The 15,305-nt window shown below is 43.5% G+C and overlaps 2 protein-coding genes across 2 annotated transcripts in view; one reads left to right on the top strand and one right to left on the bottom strand.

The window, feature by feature from the left end:
- Positions 1 to 698, bottom strand: part of LIN52 (lin-52 DREAM MuvB core complex component) — a 40,704-nt gene extending 40,006 nt beyond the window's left edge. Inside the window, exons 1-3 of the mRNA XM_058026304.1 lie at positions 616 to 698; positions 460 to 534; positions 264 to 301 (exon numbers count right to left, since the gene is read on the bottom strand). Of these exons, the coding sequence (XP_057882287.1) occupies positions 264 to 301; positions 460 to 534; positions 616 to 634 (132 nt within the window). The 5' untranslated portion in view covers positions 635 to 698. The remainder of the gene's footprint in view (positions 1 to 263; positions 302 to 459; positions 535 to 615) is intronic.
- A 230-nt stretch (positions 699 to 928) lies between these two features.
- On the top strand, positions 929 to 11,328 carry ALDH6A1 (aldehyde dehydrogenase 6 family member A1). The gene is made up of 12 exons (XM_058027024.1): positions 929 to 1,004; positions 1,177 to 1,239; positions 3,318 to 3,392; positions 4,739 to 4,900; positions 5,481 to 5,559; positions 6,105 to 6,407; positions 7,114 to 7,235; positions 7,480 to 7,669; positions 8,279 to 8,460; positions 8,871 to 9,050; positions 9,241 to 9,339; positions 9,803 to 11,328. Exons 1-12 carry the CDS (start codon positions 948 to 950, stop codon positions 9,905 to 9,907), a joined length of 1,617 nt encoding a protein of 538 aa, XP_057883007.1. The 5' UTR covers positions 929 to 947; the 3' UTR covers positions 9,908 to 11,328.
- The last annotated feature ends 3,977 nt before the right edge of the window (positions 11,329 to 15,305 follow it).

The following is a 15,305-nucleotide window of genomic DNA, read 5'->3' as shown; positions in this document are numbered from 1 at the left end:
ATCAGTATGAAAAATAAGATTTTCTGAAGTTTAAAACCCTTTATTACTTCCAAAGTATAATTCCCATACACAGTGAACTGCATAAAGTATAAAAAAGAAACACATATATAAAAGATACATTAAAACCAAAAGGTATATCGTAGCATACACTGGAGTTATTACTGAGATACGGTCCATAGAAGATGTAAAGCCCGCAAGAGAACCGGCAGATCTACCATTACACGGAAGGAGGAAACGCGAAAGGCAAGGCAGCGCTCACTCACGCTTTTGAAGGAGGCGGCGAACTCGGCAACGCCGGGCACTGCGGAGAAAAAGCGGAGGTTGGCGGGGGGCGAGCGTCCCTGCGGGCAGCACCGCCACCCAGCCCGTGCAGCTGCCCCAGAGCGGCCCGGCCCCGTCGGGCTCTCCCCACCCCACCCGGAGCTGTCACCCTCGGGGCCGCGGGCCCGCCGGACTTACGCTGCTCGGGCCACAGGTCCGGGGAGGCGCGGTCCAGCTTCTCGAAGCTCAGCAGCGAGGCCTCCAGGTCGGTGCCTGCAACAGAGAGGGGGTGAGGGGAGGCGGGGCGGGAGCGGCGCGGGGCAGTGGCGGTGCCGCCGGGCCCTCCCGCCTCACCGTCCGCCGGAGCCGCCATGGCGCGCGCCTCACGTGACCGCCCTCACGCCCGCGGCCGAGCGGGAGCGGAAAACAAACCCCGCCCCCGAGCCCCACGTGCCGCTCTCGCGGCCGCCGCGGGGCGGCGCTGGGCCGGGCGGGGCCGGGCCTCGACGCTCGGAGGGCGGCTCGGCCCCCTCCGCCAATCGGCGGCCCGGCACGGGGGGCGGGGGCCGCGGGAGGCGGGGCCGGAGCGGCTGCTGGCGGCGATTGGCCGCGGGCCGCGCGGGGGCGGGGCCCGAGGCGGGGCGGGGGGCGCCGCCGGGGGCTCGGAGCGGGGACCCTCGGCCGGGATGGCGGCGGTGGCGGCGCGCGGAGCGTGGGGCGGACCGCGCCGCGTGGCGCTCAGGGTCAGGCGGCCGGCCCCGGCCCGCTCGGGGGGCGCAGGGGGGTCGTGGCTCACCTGGCCCCGGGACCCCGCGGGGGGGGGTCGGTCCCGGGCGGGGAGCAGCCGGAGGGGGGTCGGGGGGAGGCGCTGCATGACCCGCCCTGAGGTGCTCTGTGCTTTCCCCCCCCGTCCAGCTACCGCGGAGAGCCGGTGCCCCCTGGATCGCCTCAGTCACCGCGTCCTTCTCCTCCTCGGTGGTGAGTGCCCGTCCCGCGGAGCGGAGCCGGTGGGCGGGGGAGGGAGGCGCGCAGAGCCCCGGGCGCCGCCGCCCGCCGGACGCTGCCCTCAGGGCGGCTCCGCTGAGGCCGCTCCCGCCCGCTCGGCTGGAGCCCCGGTGGGTCCGGTGGAACAAACATCGGCACTGCCCCCGTGCTCGACGGGAGAAACGGAAAAAAGTTCCATGTCCGATTTGTGAGAGCTGGGAGCTGAGCGGGGGCCGCCCGTCACATCGCGTTCCTGCCCGTGGCTCTGGACTGGCCTCATGCATCTGTTTGCGACAGAGAGAGGATCTGGTTTCCTTCGGGCAGTATCAAACAGCTTTAGTTGTTGTACTGCCTTTTTCCCTCCCCTGTCAATGGCTGCACTGTCTCCGAACTCCAAACCAGGATTCCATAAGTAGTCTGCTTTGCTGCCGTCCATGTTTCCACAGCAGGTGCATTCCCTACATGCAAAAAGGGTGGCGATCTTATGGAAAAAGTGCAATTCATTTTAATTCACCATTTCCTGGCTTGCTTAAAGTATTTTTTGTTGCATGTGCGATATTTGAGATACACTTTCTAAGTAATTTGAAAAAAACATTAACTTTATTGCACTGAAGTCTGTGTGGGTCATAAAGCCCTGGCGTTTGCAGCTCCTTTGCATTAGCCTCAGTGAAGCTAATGGAGTGATTGACAGCCATAGGAGTTTGTCATTCTTTAGACCCTCACTAGACCAGCAGCTTTTCTGACAATCAGGAAATTCGGTCAAGGCACTCAGATTTCCTGTGCTTCCTTCCAGGTTCTAGAGGAGATTGTGTTTTCATAGGCACAGATTTCTGCCTCTCTTTCCCAAGTGTGATTCCAGCTACATAATCATCTGCAACTTTTAAATTTTTTAAATTTTTTTTTTAATTCTCTTCTAGTGTTGCTTTCCAGATCATTAAGTTTTGCTTGTCCATTAACAAACTTATTTTATACTTCTGATCCTAGCTTTCTCATCTCAAAGCTTTCTCAATTTGTTCCAACTAACATTGTTGCTTATTTTTTTTCATTTTCATCCACTTTTCACTGTCATTACTTGTCCACCCAATACCATTTATGTTCCTGATTCTTCCTCTGATCTCTTTCTCTTCATTACAATTTGGATAGCATCCAAGTCCTCATCTCCCTTTCATAATTCCACATCATAATTTCTTCAGTTTTCTGATATATTTGAGCTTATATCCCAGTTCTGTTGACCTGTCCCATTTCTGTTATTCATGCAGAAGATCCATTTCCCCTTTCTCTTACCTCTTCTCCCCAAGTCATGGATTTGTGTCATGATTGACTGGTTCTTGCTTTCTCCTAGTTCCCTCCTTACCTACCAATGTCAACTCATCTTTTCTAGTTCCTTAATTTATACAGTCACAATTTTTTTTTCCTGCATGGTACAGTTTTGTTGCCTATCTAATGCTAATCACAGCTTTTACCTCTGCTTTCTGTTCTGTTCAATGTTTGCCTGAACTTCTTATTCCAAACTTTCCTTGTCCCTCCTCTTCAACTGAATGGGAAGGTTCTGGTTTCTGTGCTGCCAGCCAGGACAATCCACAGATACAGGTTTCTTGTTCTTAGACCCAGCAGGGGGTGGGGAAAGTCCAATTTTCTGCTTGAAGCTATAAACTGGAAAGATGAACCTGCTTAGTGGCCTGATGGGAAGGAGGCATGTGGGACAGTGGTACAGTCTGCACTGGGTTCATGGAATTCCCATGAAGTGAATAATTAACTGTTTCTTCTGAACATTTATGAGTTGCAGTTTTTCAGGTTTTGATTAAATAGATTGAAACAATTCTGAACATAAGCAGAGCAATGTATTTTTTTTTTCTAAAACTGCTTTTAGAAAGAATTTTGGCCATTTGGGTGTAAAGTGAGAGCAAAATGGGGCAGAGAGCAGTTAGCTGGGTCTTGCTGTGAAGATTGGATCCAGACTCTAGTGATTCACATAGCAGTAAATGATGAAGGCTTGCATGAAAAATGGCACACTGGTCTTTAGGCACATTGAGACAAAAATAACTCACTGTCCAATATTTTGCCCTCCACAGCCAACAACCAAACTCTTCATTGATGGGAAGTTCATTGAGTCCAAAACTACTGAATGGATTGATATCCACAACCCAGTAAGTGAATGGTCTCATCTTATGTAAACGTGATCACTGTGAAACAAAGGTCTGTGCCTCTCTTCAGGGATGTGGCAGAAGAAAAACATACACATATTTCTTAGGAAAGGTTTGGACTTGGAGCTTAAGGCAGACTACAGCTTCTCAGTTTCCTTCTCACATGAAATCTGTCTCAGAATAAGTTACTATCACCTTTACCTCTCTCACATAGTAAGCCCCTGATCTCCAGAAAGGAAGCTTAAATTTTGGTTAATTTTTTTTTTTTTTATAGAAAGGCTCTGTGATGAGTATGTCAAATTTCTGACGGGTGTCTTTCACCCTGTATATGAAATCAACTGGGTGTGATTTGATGCCAGCTGAAAGTGAAATCCTGATAGAGGCTGATATTACTCTCAGAGTAAAAAGGTGAAAAATCCTGACAGCTGAAGCTCCTCTCCTTTCAGAGAGCTTCTATCTCTGACCCACAATAATCACAGAGCTGGATGCTATGCAGTGCAAAATAGATAAGTAGCACTTGTATTGTCTATGTATTCCACCAAAGACAAATGGAAATGAGGTTGCACTCAGAATTCTGATCCTCCTGGCCTCCCTAGTAAGCATTTAAACAGCAGTTTCTAAATCTTCTCTGTAAAGCACAATTTTCATTTGCTTTGTGGAAATGATCAGAGCAGCAAGTCATGTTCAGGAAGCTCATTTGGTCTCTACATAGCAAGCTATGTTCTTGTTTAATTTTCTTCCTCTTGTTTTGAGTAGTTTCTTAGTGAGATATCTGAAATTTTTGTCATGTCAAAGCAGGTTTAATTTTTAAGAGAACATTAGAAGGAGGTTAAACTGGCAAAAAGCTTGAAGTTAAAATACTGTAGAGTTAAGGTTGTATGTAAATATAGTACTTTGGCCTAGGGGTATGGGTAAGCTAACTTCAATGGCAATTGCACAGTCATGTACTGATTTTCACTAAGGAATTTTATCTCATTTAGTGTGCAAGAGGGACAGACAGATGAAGCAAGACAATGGAGAGGGAAAAGACCATGGCCCACAGAAACTTTTGCCTTATACTCTCTAGAAGTTTCAAGATAGACAAGTCACTTCAACTCCAGCTTGGAAATCAGCGCTGCATTTGTAGTTTTCTGAGTGCCTAACTTGATATATTTGGAGTGCAGGTTTTCAGAACTACTCCAGTTGTAGCCCAGGCCTTTTGTGTGCTATTAGGGAAAGCATTTCCTTTGTGCTCTGCCCTCAGAAGTACAGCTGCTTGTAGAACAAGAATATTAGGTGTGTGCTGTGAAATGGTTGGTGGGAGCAGATGGGAAAAGCTGAGTTTTGATGCAATTTGTTTTCTGTTTCAGGCCACAAATGAGGTGGTTGGCCGTGTACCGAAAGCCACAGCCAGTGAGATGGAGGCAGCTGTGGCTTCTTGCAAAAAGGCTTTTTGGAACTGGTCAGAAACATCTGTTTTGAGTCGCCAGCAAATCTTTCTGCGCTACCGACAACTCATCAAAGAGAATCTGGTGAGACACCATGGCTGTGTGCGATGGCTGTGGCTGAATGCGTTGCAGCTGATTTTAGGAACTAAATTGAGAGACTCAGGGTTTACAGAGTCCTTCATGAGGTGTTGCCATGATCAAGGAATCAACTGAGACACTGTTGAGAGCTGCAGCAAAACACCTCCCATCCAATGGTAACAGAGAGGCTGCACTTCTTAGGGAATATTATTCTGAATTTGTCCCTTTACCAAGAGACCGTGGAAGGAACTTTGAGCCTTGATGGAGCATGTGTCAGTTGATGAAGACAAGTATGTTACAATGTTTTTGGGTTTCCCTAATGGATTTTTTGGTGTGTATGTGGTGTCATACCTGAAAGCATTAGAATACAAGCCATCCTAGGATGATTTTTTCTAAAATGTCACCTATGTGTGTTATTGGCTTCTTGTTTATAAGGAGCAAATCGGTCAGCATAGGTTTTTCTGGATTCTGTTCAGTCTATTCATTGTGATGTTCAACTCTCTGTTAATTTTGTCTTATCCTTGCAATCTATTTCATGGGTGGGCACTTCTCTAACATTCATAAATATTGTGCTTTCCATTTTCAGAAAGAACTTTCCAAACTCATCACCTATGAGCAAGGGAAGACCCTGGCTGATGCTGAGGGAGATGTTTTCCGAGGCCTGCGTAAGCTGCTGGTTCCTCCTGTTAAAAAAGGGGGTTTGGGAACCCACAGGAAGGGATGAGGTCTTCTGAGCAACTGATTGTTCTGTATATGTTGATCCCTTTATAGTCCCCTAGTCAAAGAACGTGTCAATTGTAGCTCTGATCTGAAGAGTTTTCTAGATAGAGTATCTTTAAATCACTTCCAAGTTGTTAGAGCTTTTTCTAGGGGTGACTGCAAACTACTAAAAAGGGATAAGAACTTCTCATCTGTTTTCAGATATCTAAGGTTGAGTCCCAGGTGGTACAATAGTGCTGTACCTGTGCACTTTGTAGTGGGGCTGTTGTGTCTGTGCTTCTATCATAATGATGTGTAGTGTGGTCAAGAGAGAATCCATTCATAATTTGTTCACAATGCTTGGCAGAGAGGTTTTCTGGAGCACAGTGAGTTTTAAGTTGTGGGAGAAGAGGCTGGAAGAAAGAGGTGGGTCAAGGCAGTAGTGAAAAGGAGGTTTGGGGACTAATTGTTAACAGATCATCCAGCAGCATATTTGCCCTTTCTGCTGCAGAGGTGGTTGAACACGCTTGCAGTGTGACATCCCTCATCCTTGGGGAGACCATGCCCTCCATCACTAAGGACATGGACACTCACACCTACCGCCTGCCTCTGGGTGTGTGTGCTGGCATTGCACCATTCAACTTCCCAGCCATGATTCCTCTTTGGATGTTCCCCATGGCCATGGTTTGTGGAAACACCTTCCTGATGAAACCGTCTGAGCGTGTACCAGGAGCACTAATGTTCCTTGCCAAGCTGTTTCAGGATGCTGGTGCCCCTGATGGGACCCTAAATATTATCCATGGACAGCATGAAGGTAATAACAACCCCTCCTGGGAGATGACAAATGTGTGTGTTGTGGTGTGTGCTCAGTGGGAGGTACCAGCTGGAGAGTCTGAGACTGCTGCTGTTAGATGGGTTTGGACAGATGCTTCAGCTCTATTGATGAAGCTGAAAGGTGAGTGAGAGATTTTCTGTCACCTTGCACCAGATCTTTTAGGAGATATGGTGGACAAAATTTTGGGGATTGGGGTCAGAGTTCCCAAGGCATGTAAGTGCTCAAATTCTATTTAGCAACCCAAACTGCAACTAAAATAAGTAGATAAATCATCTTGGTTTCGCAAGGAAGCCTAAACAAGAACTAAATGCCTCACTGACTATACAGTGGATGCCAGTATCCTGGCTCATAACATGCTATTTTTTACAGTACACAAGTAGCTTCAGGACATGATAATACCAATAGAGAACAGTAACTTCACTTTGACATTGCTCAGACACCCTGGGAGGTGCCCAGAGCATGAAGAGATGTAAGAGAGCCAGGAGAATGAAGACAGGGCAGAAGTATGTGTCCTAAGAAGTGAGTGAAAAGTTACACAGACAGGCTTTCAGGGAACTCAGATGTAGGAAACACAGAGGCAATAATTTCAATGAGAAGAAGGATACATAGATTTAGTGCTGTGGGGGTGGGAATGGAGGGAAGCATTTGTGCACCACAGTTACAATGTATTATTTCCTATTTGAAGCTGTGAATTTCATTTGTGACCACCCGGATATCAAAGCAATCAGCTTTGTGGGATCCAATCAGGCTGGCGAGTACATCTATGAGAGAGGATCCCGGAACGGCAAGAGAGTCCAGGCCAACATGGTAATGTCTCTGAACAGAGCACACTTGAGCACATAGACCACCTCTGTCACCTGTGAATGTTAAGAGACACCACACCACTCAGCAGCAGAAGCTGACTTTGCTGCTGATAGCTAAGTGATAAGGCTGCTCTCTTGCCAGCCTGTTGGTAGCAGAATCATAGCCACTATAAGAAATCATTGCCAGAGGGCTGGAGAAGAACCGGTCTGGGGTGGTTTATAATGGGAGACTGTGTGTTGTGTTTCAGGGAGCCAAGAATCATGGTGTGGTGATGCCTGATGCCAATAAAGAGAACACCTTGAACCAGCTGGTTGGAGCTGCTTTTGGAGCAGCTGGCCAACGCTGCATGGCCCTGTCTACAGCAATTCTAGTAGGAGAAGCTCAGAGATGGCTGCCAGAGCTTGTCGACAGAGCCAAAAATCTACGAGTAAATGCAGGTACAGACTGAGATAATTTTTACAAGGTACTTCACTTCTGTACAACCATGGCTTTATAGGTCAGCTTATCTGCCATACCGTGTTGTGACCCTTGGAGCTATTGGCACCACCATTGATGTGTAGGGGTAGGAGCTAGCAGATTGTCTGGATTGGGAAACCCAGCCCTAGACTTGGAGGTAGGAATATGTTTTCAGATGCTGGTGGGACTGTGATGCAATGTTTACAGGATCAGTCTTGTTTTAACTGGAGAGTTGAGGTTAAATCCTATGTTTAACTCACGTCTGCCATTTATATAGGAGTCTCGCTTTGAAAAAGCGAGACTGTTATTAATTCAAGGGGAATTATTTTTTGTTTATATTCAATAAAGTGCTGCAAAGGGGAAAAGTTTCCTTCCTGAGATTAATCTATTGTTGAATTTTGGCTTTCTGGTGACTCTGTATTGATATGAGAGCTGCAGGCTATTGTTCCTGTTCATCAATGTCTCAAATCTGTGTTCTGTGTCTCAAACATCAGGATTTTCAGAGTTTTCCTGCCAGTGGAGTTATCTCCCAGATGCCTATGGAAAGGAAGTTATCAGAGTTAAAACTTGGTGTCTCTGCCTCTTCACAGGAGACCAGCCTGGAGCAGATCTTGGGCCTCTAATCAGTCCCCAGGCTAAGGAACGGGTTTGCGGTCTGATTGAGACAGGAGTAAAAGAAGGTGCCAGCCTTCTCCTGGATGGACGTAATGTCAAAGTGAAGGGTTATGAAAAGGGCAATTTTGTTGGACCAACGATCCTTGCCAAAGTCAAGGTAAGGTGACCAAAATCAGTTCCTGCAAAGTGTATTGCAGGGTCAGCTGAAAAATGGGTTGGCCAAATCAGTCAGGAATCAATGATCACCAGGTAGAAAGGCCATAAATGGCTCAGCCTTCCCTTGCACAGTGTCAATGAAGTACTCCTTGTAATGCAGGCAGTAAAAGCTGAAAGCACTCTGGAGATGAAAAGTGCTGCCTTCTTTAGTGTACTAGATAGAGGACAGGGCATGGGAAATGGTGAAGAGATAAGGAGGACTGAAGGATGGCCTGTGGCAATGCAGTATGACCAGTAATCCTGGGAATATCATGAGTACCAACAGCACGTGTGTTTCTTGTATGCTATTTACTATGATATTTTTATTATATCCTTTATACAAGCTGCTTTTTCTACTGTTTGTACTGGCAGCCAAACATGACTTGCTATAAGGAGGAAATCTTTGGGCCTGTCCTAGTGGTGCTGGAAGCAGACACTTTGGATGAGGCCATTGAGATGGTGAACAATAACCCCTATGGGAATGGAACTGCAATCTTCACCACCAATGGAGCCACAGCTCGGAAGTATTCTCACTTAGTAGATGTGGGGCAGGTACGTTCCAGCCAGGATTGTTGCTTTTAGCCCTCACCATTTACAGTGGGTAACCATTCAGCTGTAATCACTGCCTGCTCAGCCAGCAGTACCAGCCTCAGACACAAGAAAACAAAATGCAGAAGCATTTGGAGAGTGCTCTGCAATCTGCTATTTCTTGTGACTAATATGGCAGCTTTCCTTTGTGTAGGTGGGTGTCAACGTTCCAATCCCAGTACCTCTGCCCATGTTCTCTTTCACTGGCTCTCGTGCTTCTTTCAGAGGGGACGCCAATTTCTATGGCAAACAGGTAACTTTCTGATTCAGAGTACTCCATTGGGTTGAATTGTGATAAATCTGAATTGTGATAATCGTTGATATAAGTGTTATAAAAGGCAATGGACAGATGGTCATCAGACCTCATTAGTGAGGAGACTTGGAAGGTATTTCAACCAGGAGACTGAAAACCAGCCAGTGATCACAGCACCATAATGCATGTCACAGTCATAGATAGCCCATTCCTCTTTATTTTTCCTCTAAGTAAAAAAATGCAAGTCTTTTTAGGATATTTGAGAAGGTAGCAATAACTAGCAAGCTTTCTCACAGAATCAGAATCTTTGTGACACTGGTTAAAAGAATAGGCTGACAAGAATTGTTTCCACAGAAGAAAACTCACTCCTGTTTAGATAAAGCAAAGACTGTTTGATATACCACTAGTGTAGACCTGATGAATTCATAAGGCCAAATATCTGATATGTGGATCTCTCCTCCAGGGAGTGCAGTTCTACACACAGCTGAAAACGATCATTTCTCAATGGAAAGAGGAAGATGCCACCATTGCCAAGCCTGCTGTGGTTATGCCAACTATGGGAAACTAAACCAGCCTTTGCAGATGCTGTTCCTGGTGCCCTTCTATGCTGCACTTTCCAGCTTTGTCCTGACTATCACCCTTTACTTGGGAATGAATAGAAAGCTCCTTTGTCTCAAGGATCTGTTACTGTGCAGGCTCATGTGACTCATGGTCTGGATTTTCTGTTGCTGTGTTTTTTTGGTTAGCTGAACTAATTTTTTCCATACAACCTATCAAAGACTAAATAACCTTATCTAACTGAAAGGGCAGCCACTGAGATAGGTCTTAGTTTGTGTTTCTTTCCAGACCCCGTGAACTTGAACATAACTCTGGTTTTCACTTCAGTATCTTTAGCCTTAGTGACTCACTCCTGACTACATCTTGTAGCAGGTTTATTTACCTCTTTATCTTGCATATTAAGATTCTGAGTTCACCTTACTCTGAGTACTCATTTTGAGTGACATAACTGGGACATCTTGAGTGTCTCACAGAAGTGACTTTACATATGATGAAAACAGCAAGTTGTCAGTCTTTCACCTGTCAAGCAGTTTCCAAAACACTAGGAAATAGCTTTGTATGGATTTTTCAGGAAAGCATATTTGATTGCTTGTCTGAGGATGAAAGAAATTTCTGTATGGTACAGTGACCTTCACTGTACCTTTGACAGCTTGTAAATTTCTGTTCCTGTTCTGTCTGGAGCTTGTATGCTCAAGCTTGCCAGCAATTCCGTTATAGCTGAAAGTTGTTTGGTGCCTTTTTGCTGTGCTAGGGGATACAAGCCTACATGTCCTGTACCATAGTGAAACTGTGGAAGCAGAAACAAAACCATGTGTGTGTGTCTTTGTGTCACAGCATCATGTGCGTCCAGATAAAATGGAGCCTAAGTAGACAGGTCAGTAGGAAGAAAAAACACATTTTTTAATAACAAAGCAGCCAGGCCTTGTCTGTTTGTTTCCTGATTGCAGCTGTCCTGATTGTAGCTGTATTTGTTGTTTGTATTGGTTGATTGACTCCTTGTCACATTTGCTCAAACACAGTCATGTACTCTTGGGACTGCAAGTTCCTATTGATACAGAGGAATAAGACTTGGTATATACAATATGGTTTTAAGAATCTGCATTTGGAGTTGGAGAACCTATATTTTTATTTCTGGTTCCTGAAAGATGATGCAGCCATGAAGGATCTGCAGGGATCTCACTCAAACATCCATGGAAAATAATACTCTTCTAATGATTGTAACCATTAAGTTACAAGAAACAATCTGAATGTGAACACTTTGTATCCTGCCTTCTGGTAAAGATGCCTTGTAACTGACAGCTCTATATTAGTGCAATTGCTGTGCATTCACTAATGTTTGTATCTTGCTTTTTTTCCTCTGCTATACACTAGAGGGAAATTCTCACCTTGCAATTTGATTACGAATTAAAAACATGCTTATATATTTCTGCAGAGCATGACTGTTCCTTGGTAAGACCTTACATAGGTGTGATGTTGATTTTATTCCCCTCTTCACAGGAGATGGTCTGCAGCTCCTGTAAGCCATGTATACATTTTCCTTTTACAGTATTTCAGGGACCTCTGTACCAGTTTTCTTGCACAGCATTTCAAGGAATGCCTTGTTTCTGTTTCCATGTACATATAATTTCATCACAGACATCTCCACCAAGTTATACCAACACTTTATACACAGGTTCTAACCACTAGTCCAAATGGTAGTGCTCTGTACAGGGTCTTGCAAGCTCCTGGTTTGGGGAAAAAATGAGGTCCTTAAGAAGGAGAAAAAGAAGTATATTTCAGATGGATTTCAGACACAGAGTCAAAGCAGCAGTGCAGCAGACAGGGGATCTAGAATTCACAGCCTTACTCAGAAGCTAACTTTCAAAATGAAAAGTGCAGATGAGTTGCTAATTGCTGGCTGCTGTTTAAGGAAAGTATATAGCTGCCTTACTTGGTCTGTGCTGTTAACATCTGAACATGTGGAAGGATCACTGCAGAAGAGGATGAATCTGATAATGTAGCCTGCTGTGTAATAAATATTAGGTTGGGATAAGTATTTTCTGTGTTGCAGAGGTAAAATATTCTAGGTAAATCACTATTAAGACATTGGCATTCACTCAAGTACCTAGGAAAGAAATACTAATTAACAGCCTCTAATACTGTCTACAGTCATTTACTTTCACAACGCCTTCATTTTCTCCCTAATCAGCATTGCTATTCTGACTTTGCTGTTGTCCTATTAAAATCCATTGTATCCTTCTTTTAGAAATTCTAAAATCCATCTTCTCCTGTAACAAAAGCAGTCTATTATCAAGGTTACCTGCTCCCTGAGGTACTGCAGAACTATTCCTGCACTTTCTCCAGATTATCTTCTATACACCTGTATGATCTTTTCATGTGTGCAAACATCTTTTCTAATTATCTACATTTCCAACAGCATTTTTACACAGATAGTTTTAAATAATTGAACTAGAAATACAAATCTTGTGCGTTCCTTTTCTAGTAACCAACTGCCTTTTTTAGATCAAGCTGCAGATGCTATTTGATTGTAATTTACCTGCCTCATCTCACTGCTGTTTCTGCTTTCCACTCATCCTTTTTATTTAATATTTCACATAAAGATAAACTAAATAATGTATCTTCTATGTTATACAAAAGTATAGTCTAAAGTATCTCATAATAAATTTCTTTAGACTATTAAAATTTAATTTTATAGTCAACACTTTGAAGACTATTAAAAAGTTTCTTGCTCAGAAAGCACTGAAATCTATATTCTGAAAGCTATCTAATATGCTACAGTCCAAAAATTGTTTTTAAATGGCCTAACCACCTCTGAAAATTTGGCCCTGTGACTTCCACTCTGAGGGGTTTTTTTTTCCTCTCGATGTCAAGAAAAAGGCTCCAATCCACTTCCATGTCCGTTTTGGAAAGTGGCAGCCTGCCTTTCCAAAGGAAGTGTCTCACATCTTTCTATATCTTTATGTATAAATGCCTCCAGGGCTCCTGCTGATGAGCTTTATCTGGTAATTTGATGTCTGAGTATTGCATTTTGGCTCGTGTGCTGGCTGCCTCACATCTGACAAGCTGAGCATGCCAGAACCCCGCCCTGCCTATTCCTCCAGGATAAGCTGACACTGCTTGCCTTGGAGGGTTATAATTAGCAATAAAGTTGTATCTGAGTTGGTATCTGAAAATCAGGCATGTGAATCTCCATCATGGTCCACCCTCTGTGATCCTATACTGAATGCAACATCAGCTGCAGAGATTTTGCCTTTTTAATCAAAACTCACTGTGCTAGGTGAAAATGCACCTCCTTGTATAATCAGGACTTTCACAAGAGCATCCTCTAGAAAACATAAATCTGCTTTTCAACAAGAGAGGGCTTTAGGAGGTAAGAAGATTTTTTTTTCCCATGAGAACTGTGTCTAAATGCTGAAAGATCAACACAAAAACAAATCTTAAAATCAATTTTAAAATTCCTCATTTTTGTCACACGAACATTCAGGTGCATATAGATACCTCACTATAATCTTATGTCCCAATTCACAGCTTATAATATACTTAATGCTGCTTGGACTTTGAATTTCCAGTGTAAGCCATAAGTATCTCTAAAGTCCTGCTCACTCCCACACTTCTTATGCAGATAGCAATGAACCATAGAGTAAGTAAACTTTTCATAATCTGGCTGCAGATATTTTCACTTTTTAATACTGGGAAGTTTGCTTTACAATACTCTTATAAGGAAATATACCTGGGGAGTGCTACTGTCACAATAGACATTATATACTTGTTTGGTAAAGATGGATAGGGCTCCATTAATGACTGAACAAAATAAATCCCACTGCACTGAGCAAAGTTAATTCTGACTTCTTGACCTTAGCTGTATCAAAATTTATTTCCACTCGTTCTTCTTTTGATACAATACACAAAGATCTAACAGTATAGTCTAGTTCATGTACAAAGTCAGTATATAGTGTACCAACTTTTTGAAAAAGTTAAAGTACCTCACACCAAGCCACACAGCTAGATTCTTATGTTAGATTTAGAACTTACTGGAATCCTGTGATCAGCTCAGTTCAGTATCCACCTACCAAAGAAACAAAAGATTACCATGGATTTGTCCCATCCATCTGGACAAAAAGCAATCACAAAACATGGGTGTTTTTTTCTCTCATGTCAACTTATTGATATCCAGTTTTTCAAAAATTTTTCCCCCTGAAAAACATGGAAAAGATCAATCTATTAGAAGAAAATTTCAAAGGCATATCATTCATGGATTCCATATGTGTAAAGCAGGTTTAAAATTCTAGCTCTGCATTGCTCTTATTCAGCTTTTCATAGCACATAAATTTTAAAAATAAACATAAGCACAGACTTGTGTTTTCAAGTTCCAAATCTATGGCTCTCTAAAGTAAATAGAACAAACCCAATGACTTCTCTTCTGTTAGTGGTTGTAAATAGGGAGGGGGAGGCCTTGTACGAACATTAACTAGTTTCAAATACATTGTCCCTTCCTTATCTCTCCTCTTCATACATAAAAGGGTCAATACACAATTTTCTCTCTCAGTTCCAGTCTCTCCCTTCTCCAGGGAAGAAGATTCCTTGGACCTCAATTACAGATTTCACCCTGGTTTTTCAGGGAGTGTTTCTGCTCTATCATCCTTGAGATAGCCTGAACAAAGCATTCCAACTGACTGTGTGTCACCAAGTTATTCAGTAGCCAATCCATCCTAAACAAACATTTTCCTGAGGTTTAGGATCACGTTAATCTCTCACCAAGGATGTATGAAAGCTTCAGCTATGGGGGACCCTAATTCTATGGCTTAAAATCCAAGTGCTCAGGCACTGCTGCAGTTGGTAGGTACAGATGTCTAGCATGAGGCTGAAGATCTGCAATCCTGGCTACATCCTGCAGCATGTGTAGCTCTAATTTAATTTAAACTGCATCCTAACAAAAAATTCTGAGATACACTTGTAAATCTGAGAACTTGTTTTATTCACTATAAAATGTAATCCTGTCAATCAGTACTGCACTGCGTGTGATCCTGTTTTCAATATGTCAGTGTCTGTTTCATGTAATTAATTTTTAGATTATTAGAAAGCTTGAAGAAAATGGCCTCTAATACTGTCTACAGTCATTTACTTTCAAAATGCCTTCATTTTCCCCTAATAATTATTAAAATGAAACTATAGAAGTATATCTGTACTGGAAGTTCTCTATAAAATTCCGTATGACATGGCAGAATATGCAAATAACTCTTTGAGTTTACCTTTAGTTTAATCCATAGAAATAAGGACCAAAAAATGATAACCTAGTTGAAATTAGGTTCCCACAAAGTCATTGCTAATTTATAGGATACTGAAACTCATACAGTTATTCTCACTACAGAAATTCCAAATCCAAAAAATATTATCATGCAAATGACTTT

This window comes from Melospiza georgiana, chromosome 6 (genome assembly GCF_028018845.1).
Source record: "Melospiza georgiana isolate bMelGeo1 chromosome 6, bMelGeo1.pri, whole genome shotgun sequence".
In the NCBI taxonomy this organism is placed as follows: Eukaryota; Metazoa; Chordata; class Aves; order Passeriformes; family Passerellidae; genus Melospiza; species Melospiza georgiana.
Note: the sequence above shows the minus strand (reverse complement) of the source record. Positions and strands in the feature narration are given on the sequence as shown.

Coding starts and splice junctions, on each gene's coding strand:
- ALDH6A1 (XM_058027024.1), top strand. CDS start 948: ATGGCGGCGGTGGCGGCGCGCGGAGCGTGGGGCGGACCGCGCCGCGTG. Junction 7,670..8,278: donor AAATCTACGAGTAAATGCAG/GTACAGACTGAG, acceptor GCCTCTTCACAG/GAGACCAGCCTGGAGCAGAT. Junction 8,461..8,870: donor CGATCCTTGCCAAAGTCAAG/GTAAGGTGACCA, acceptor TTGTACTGGCAG/CCAAACATGACTTGCTATAA.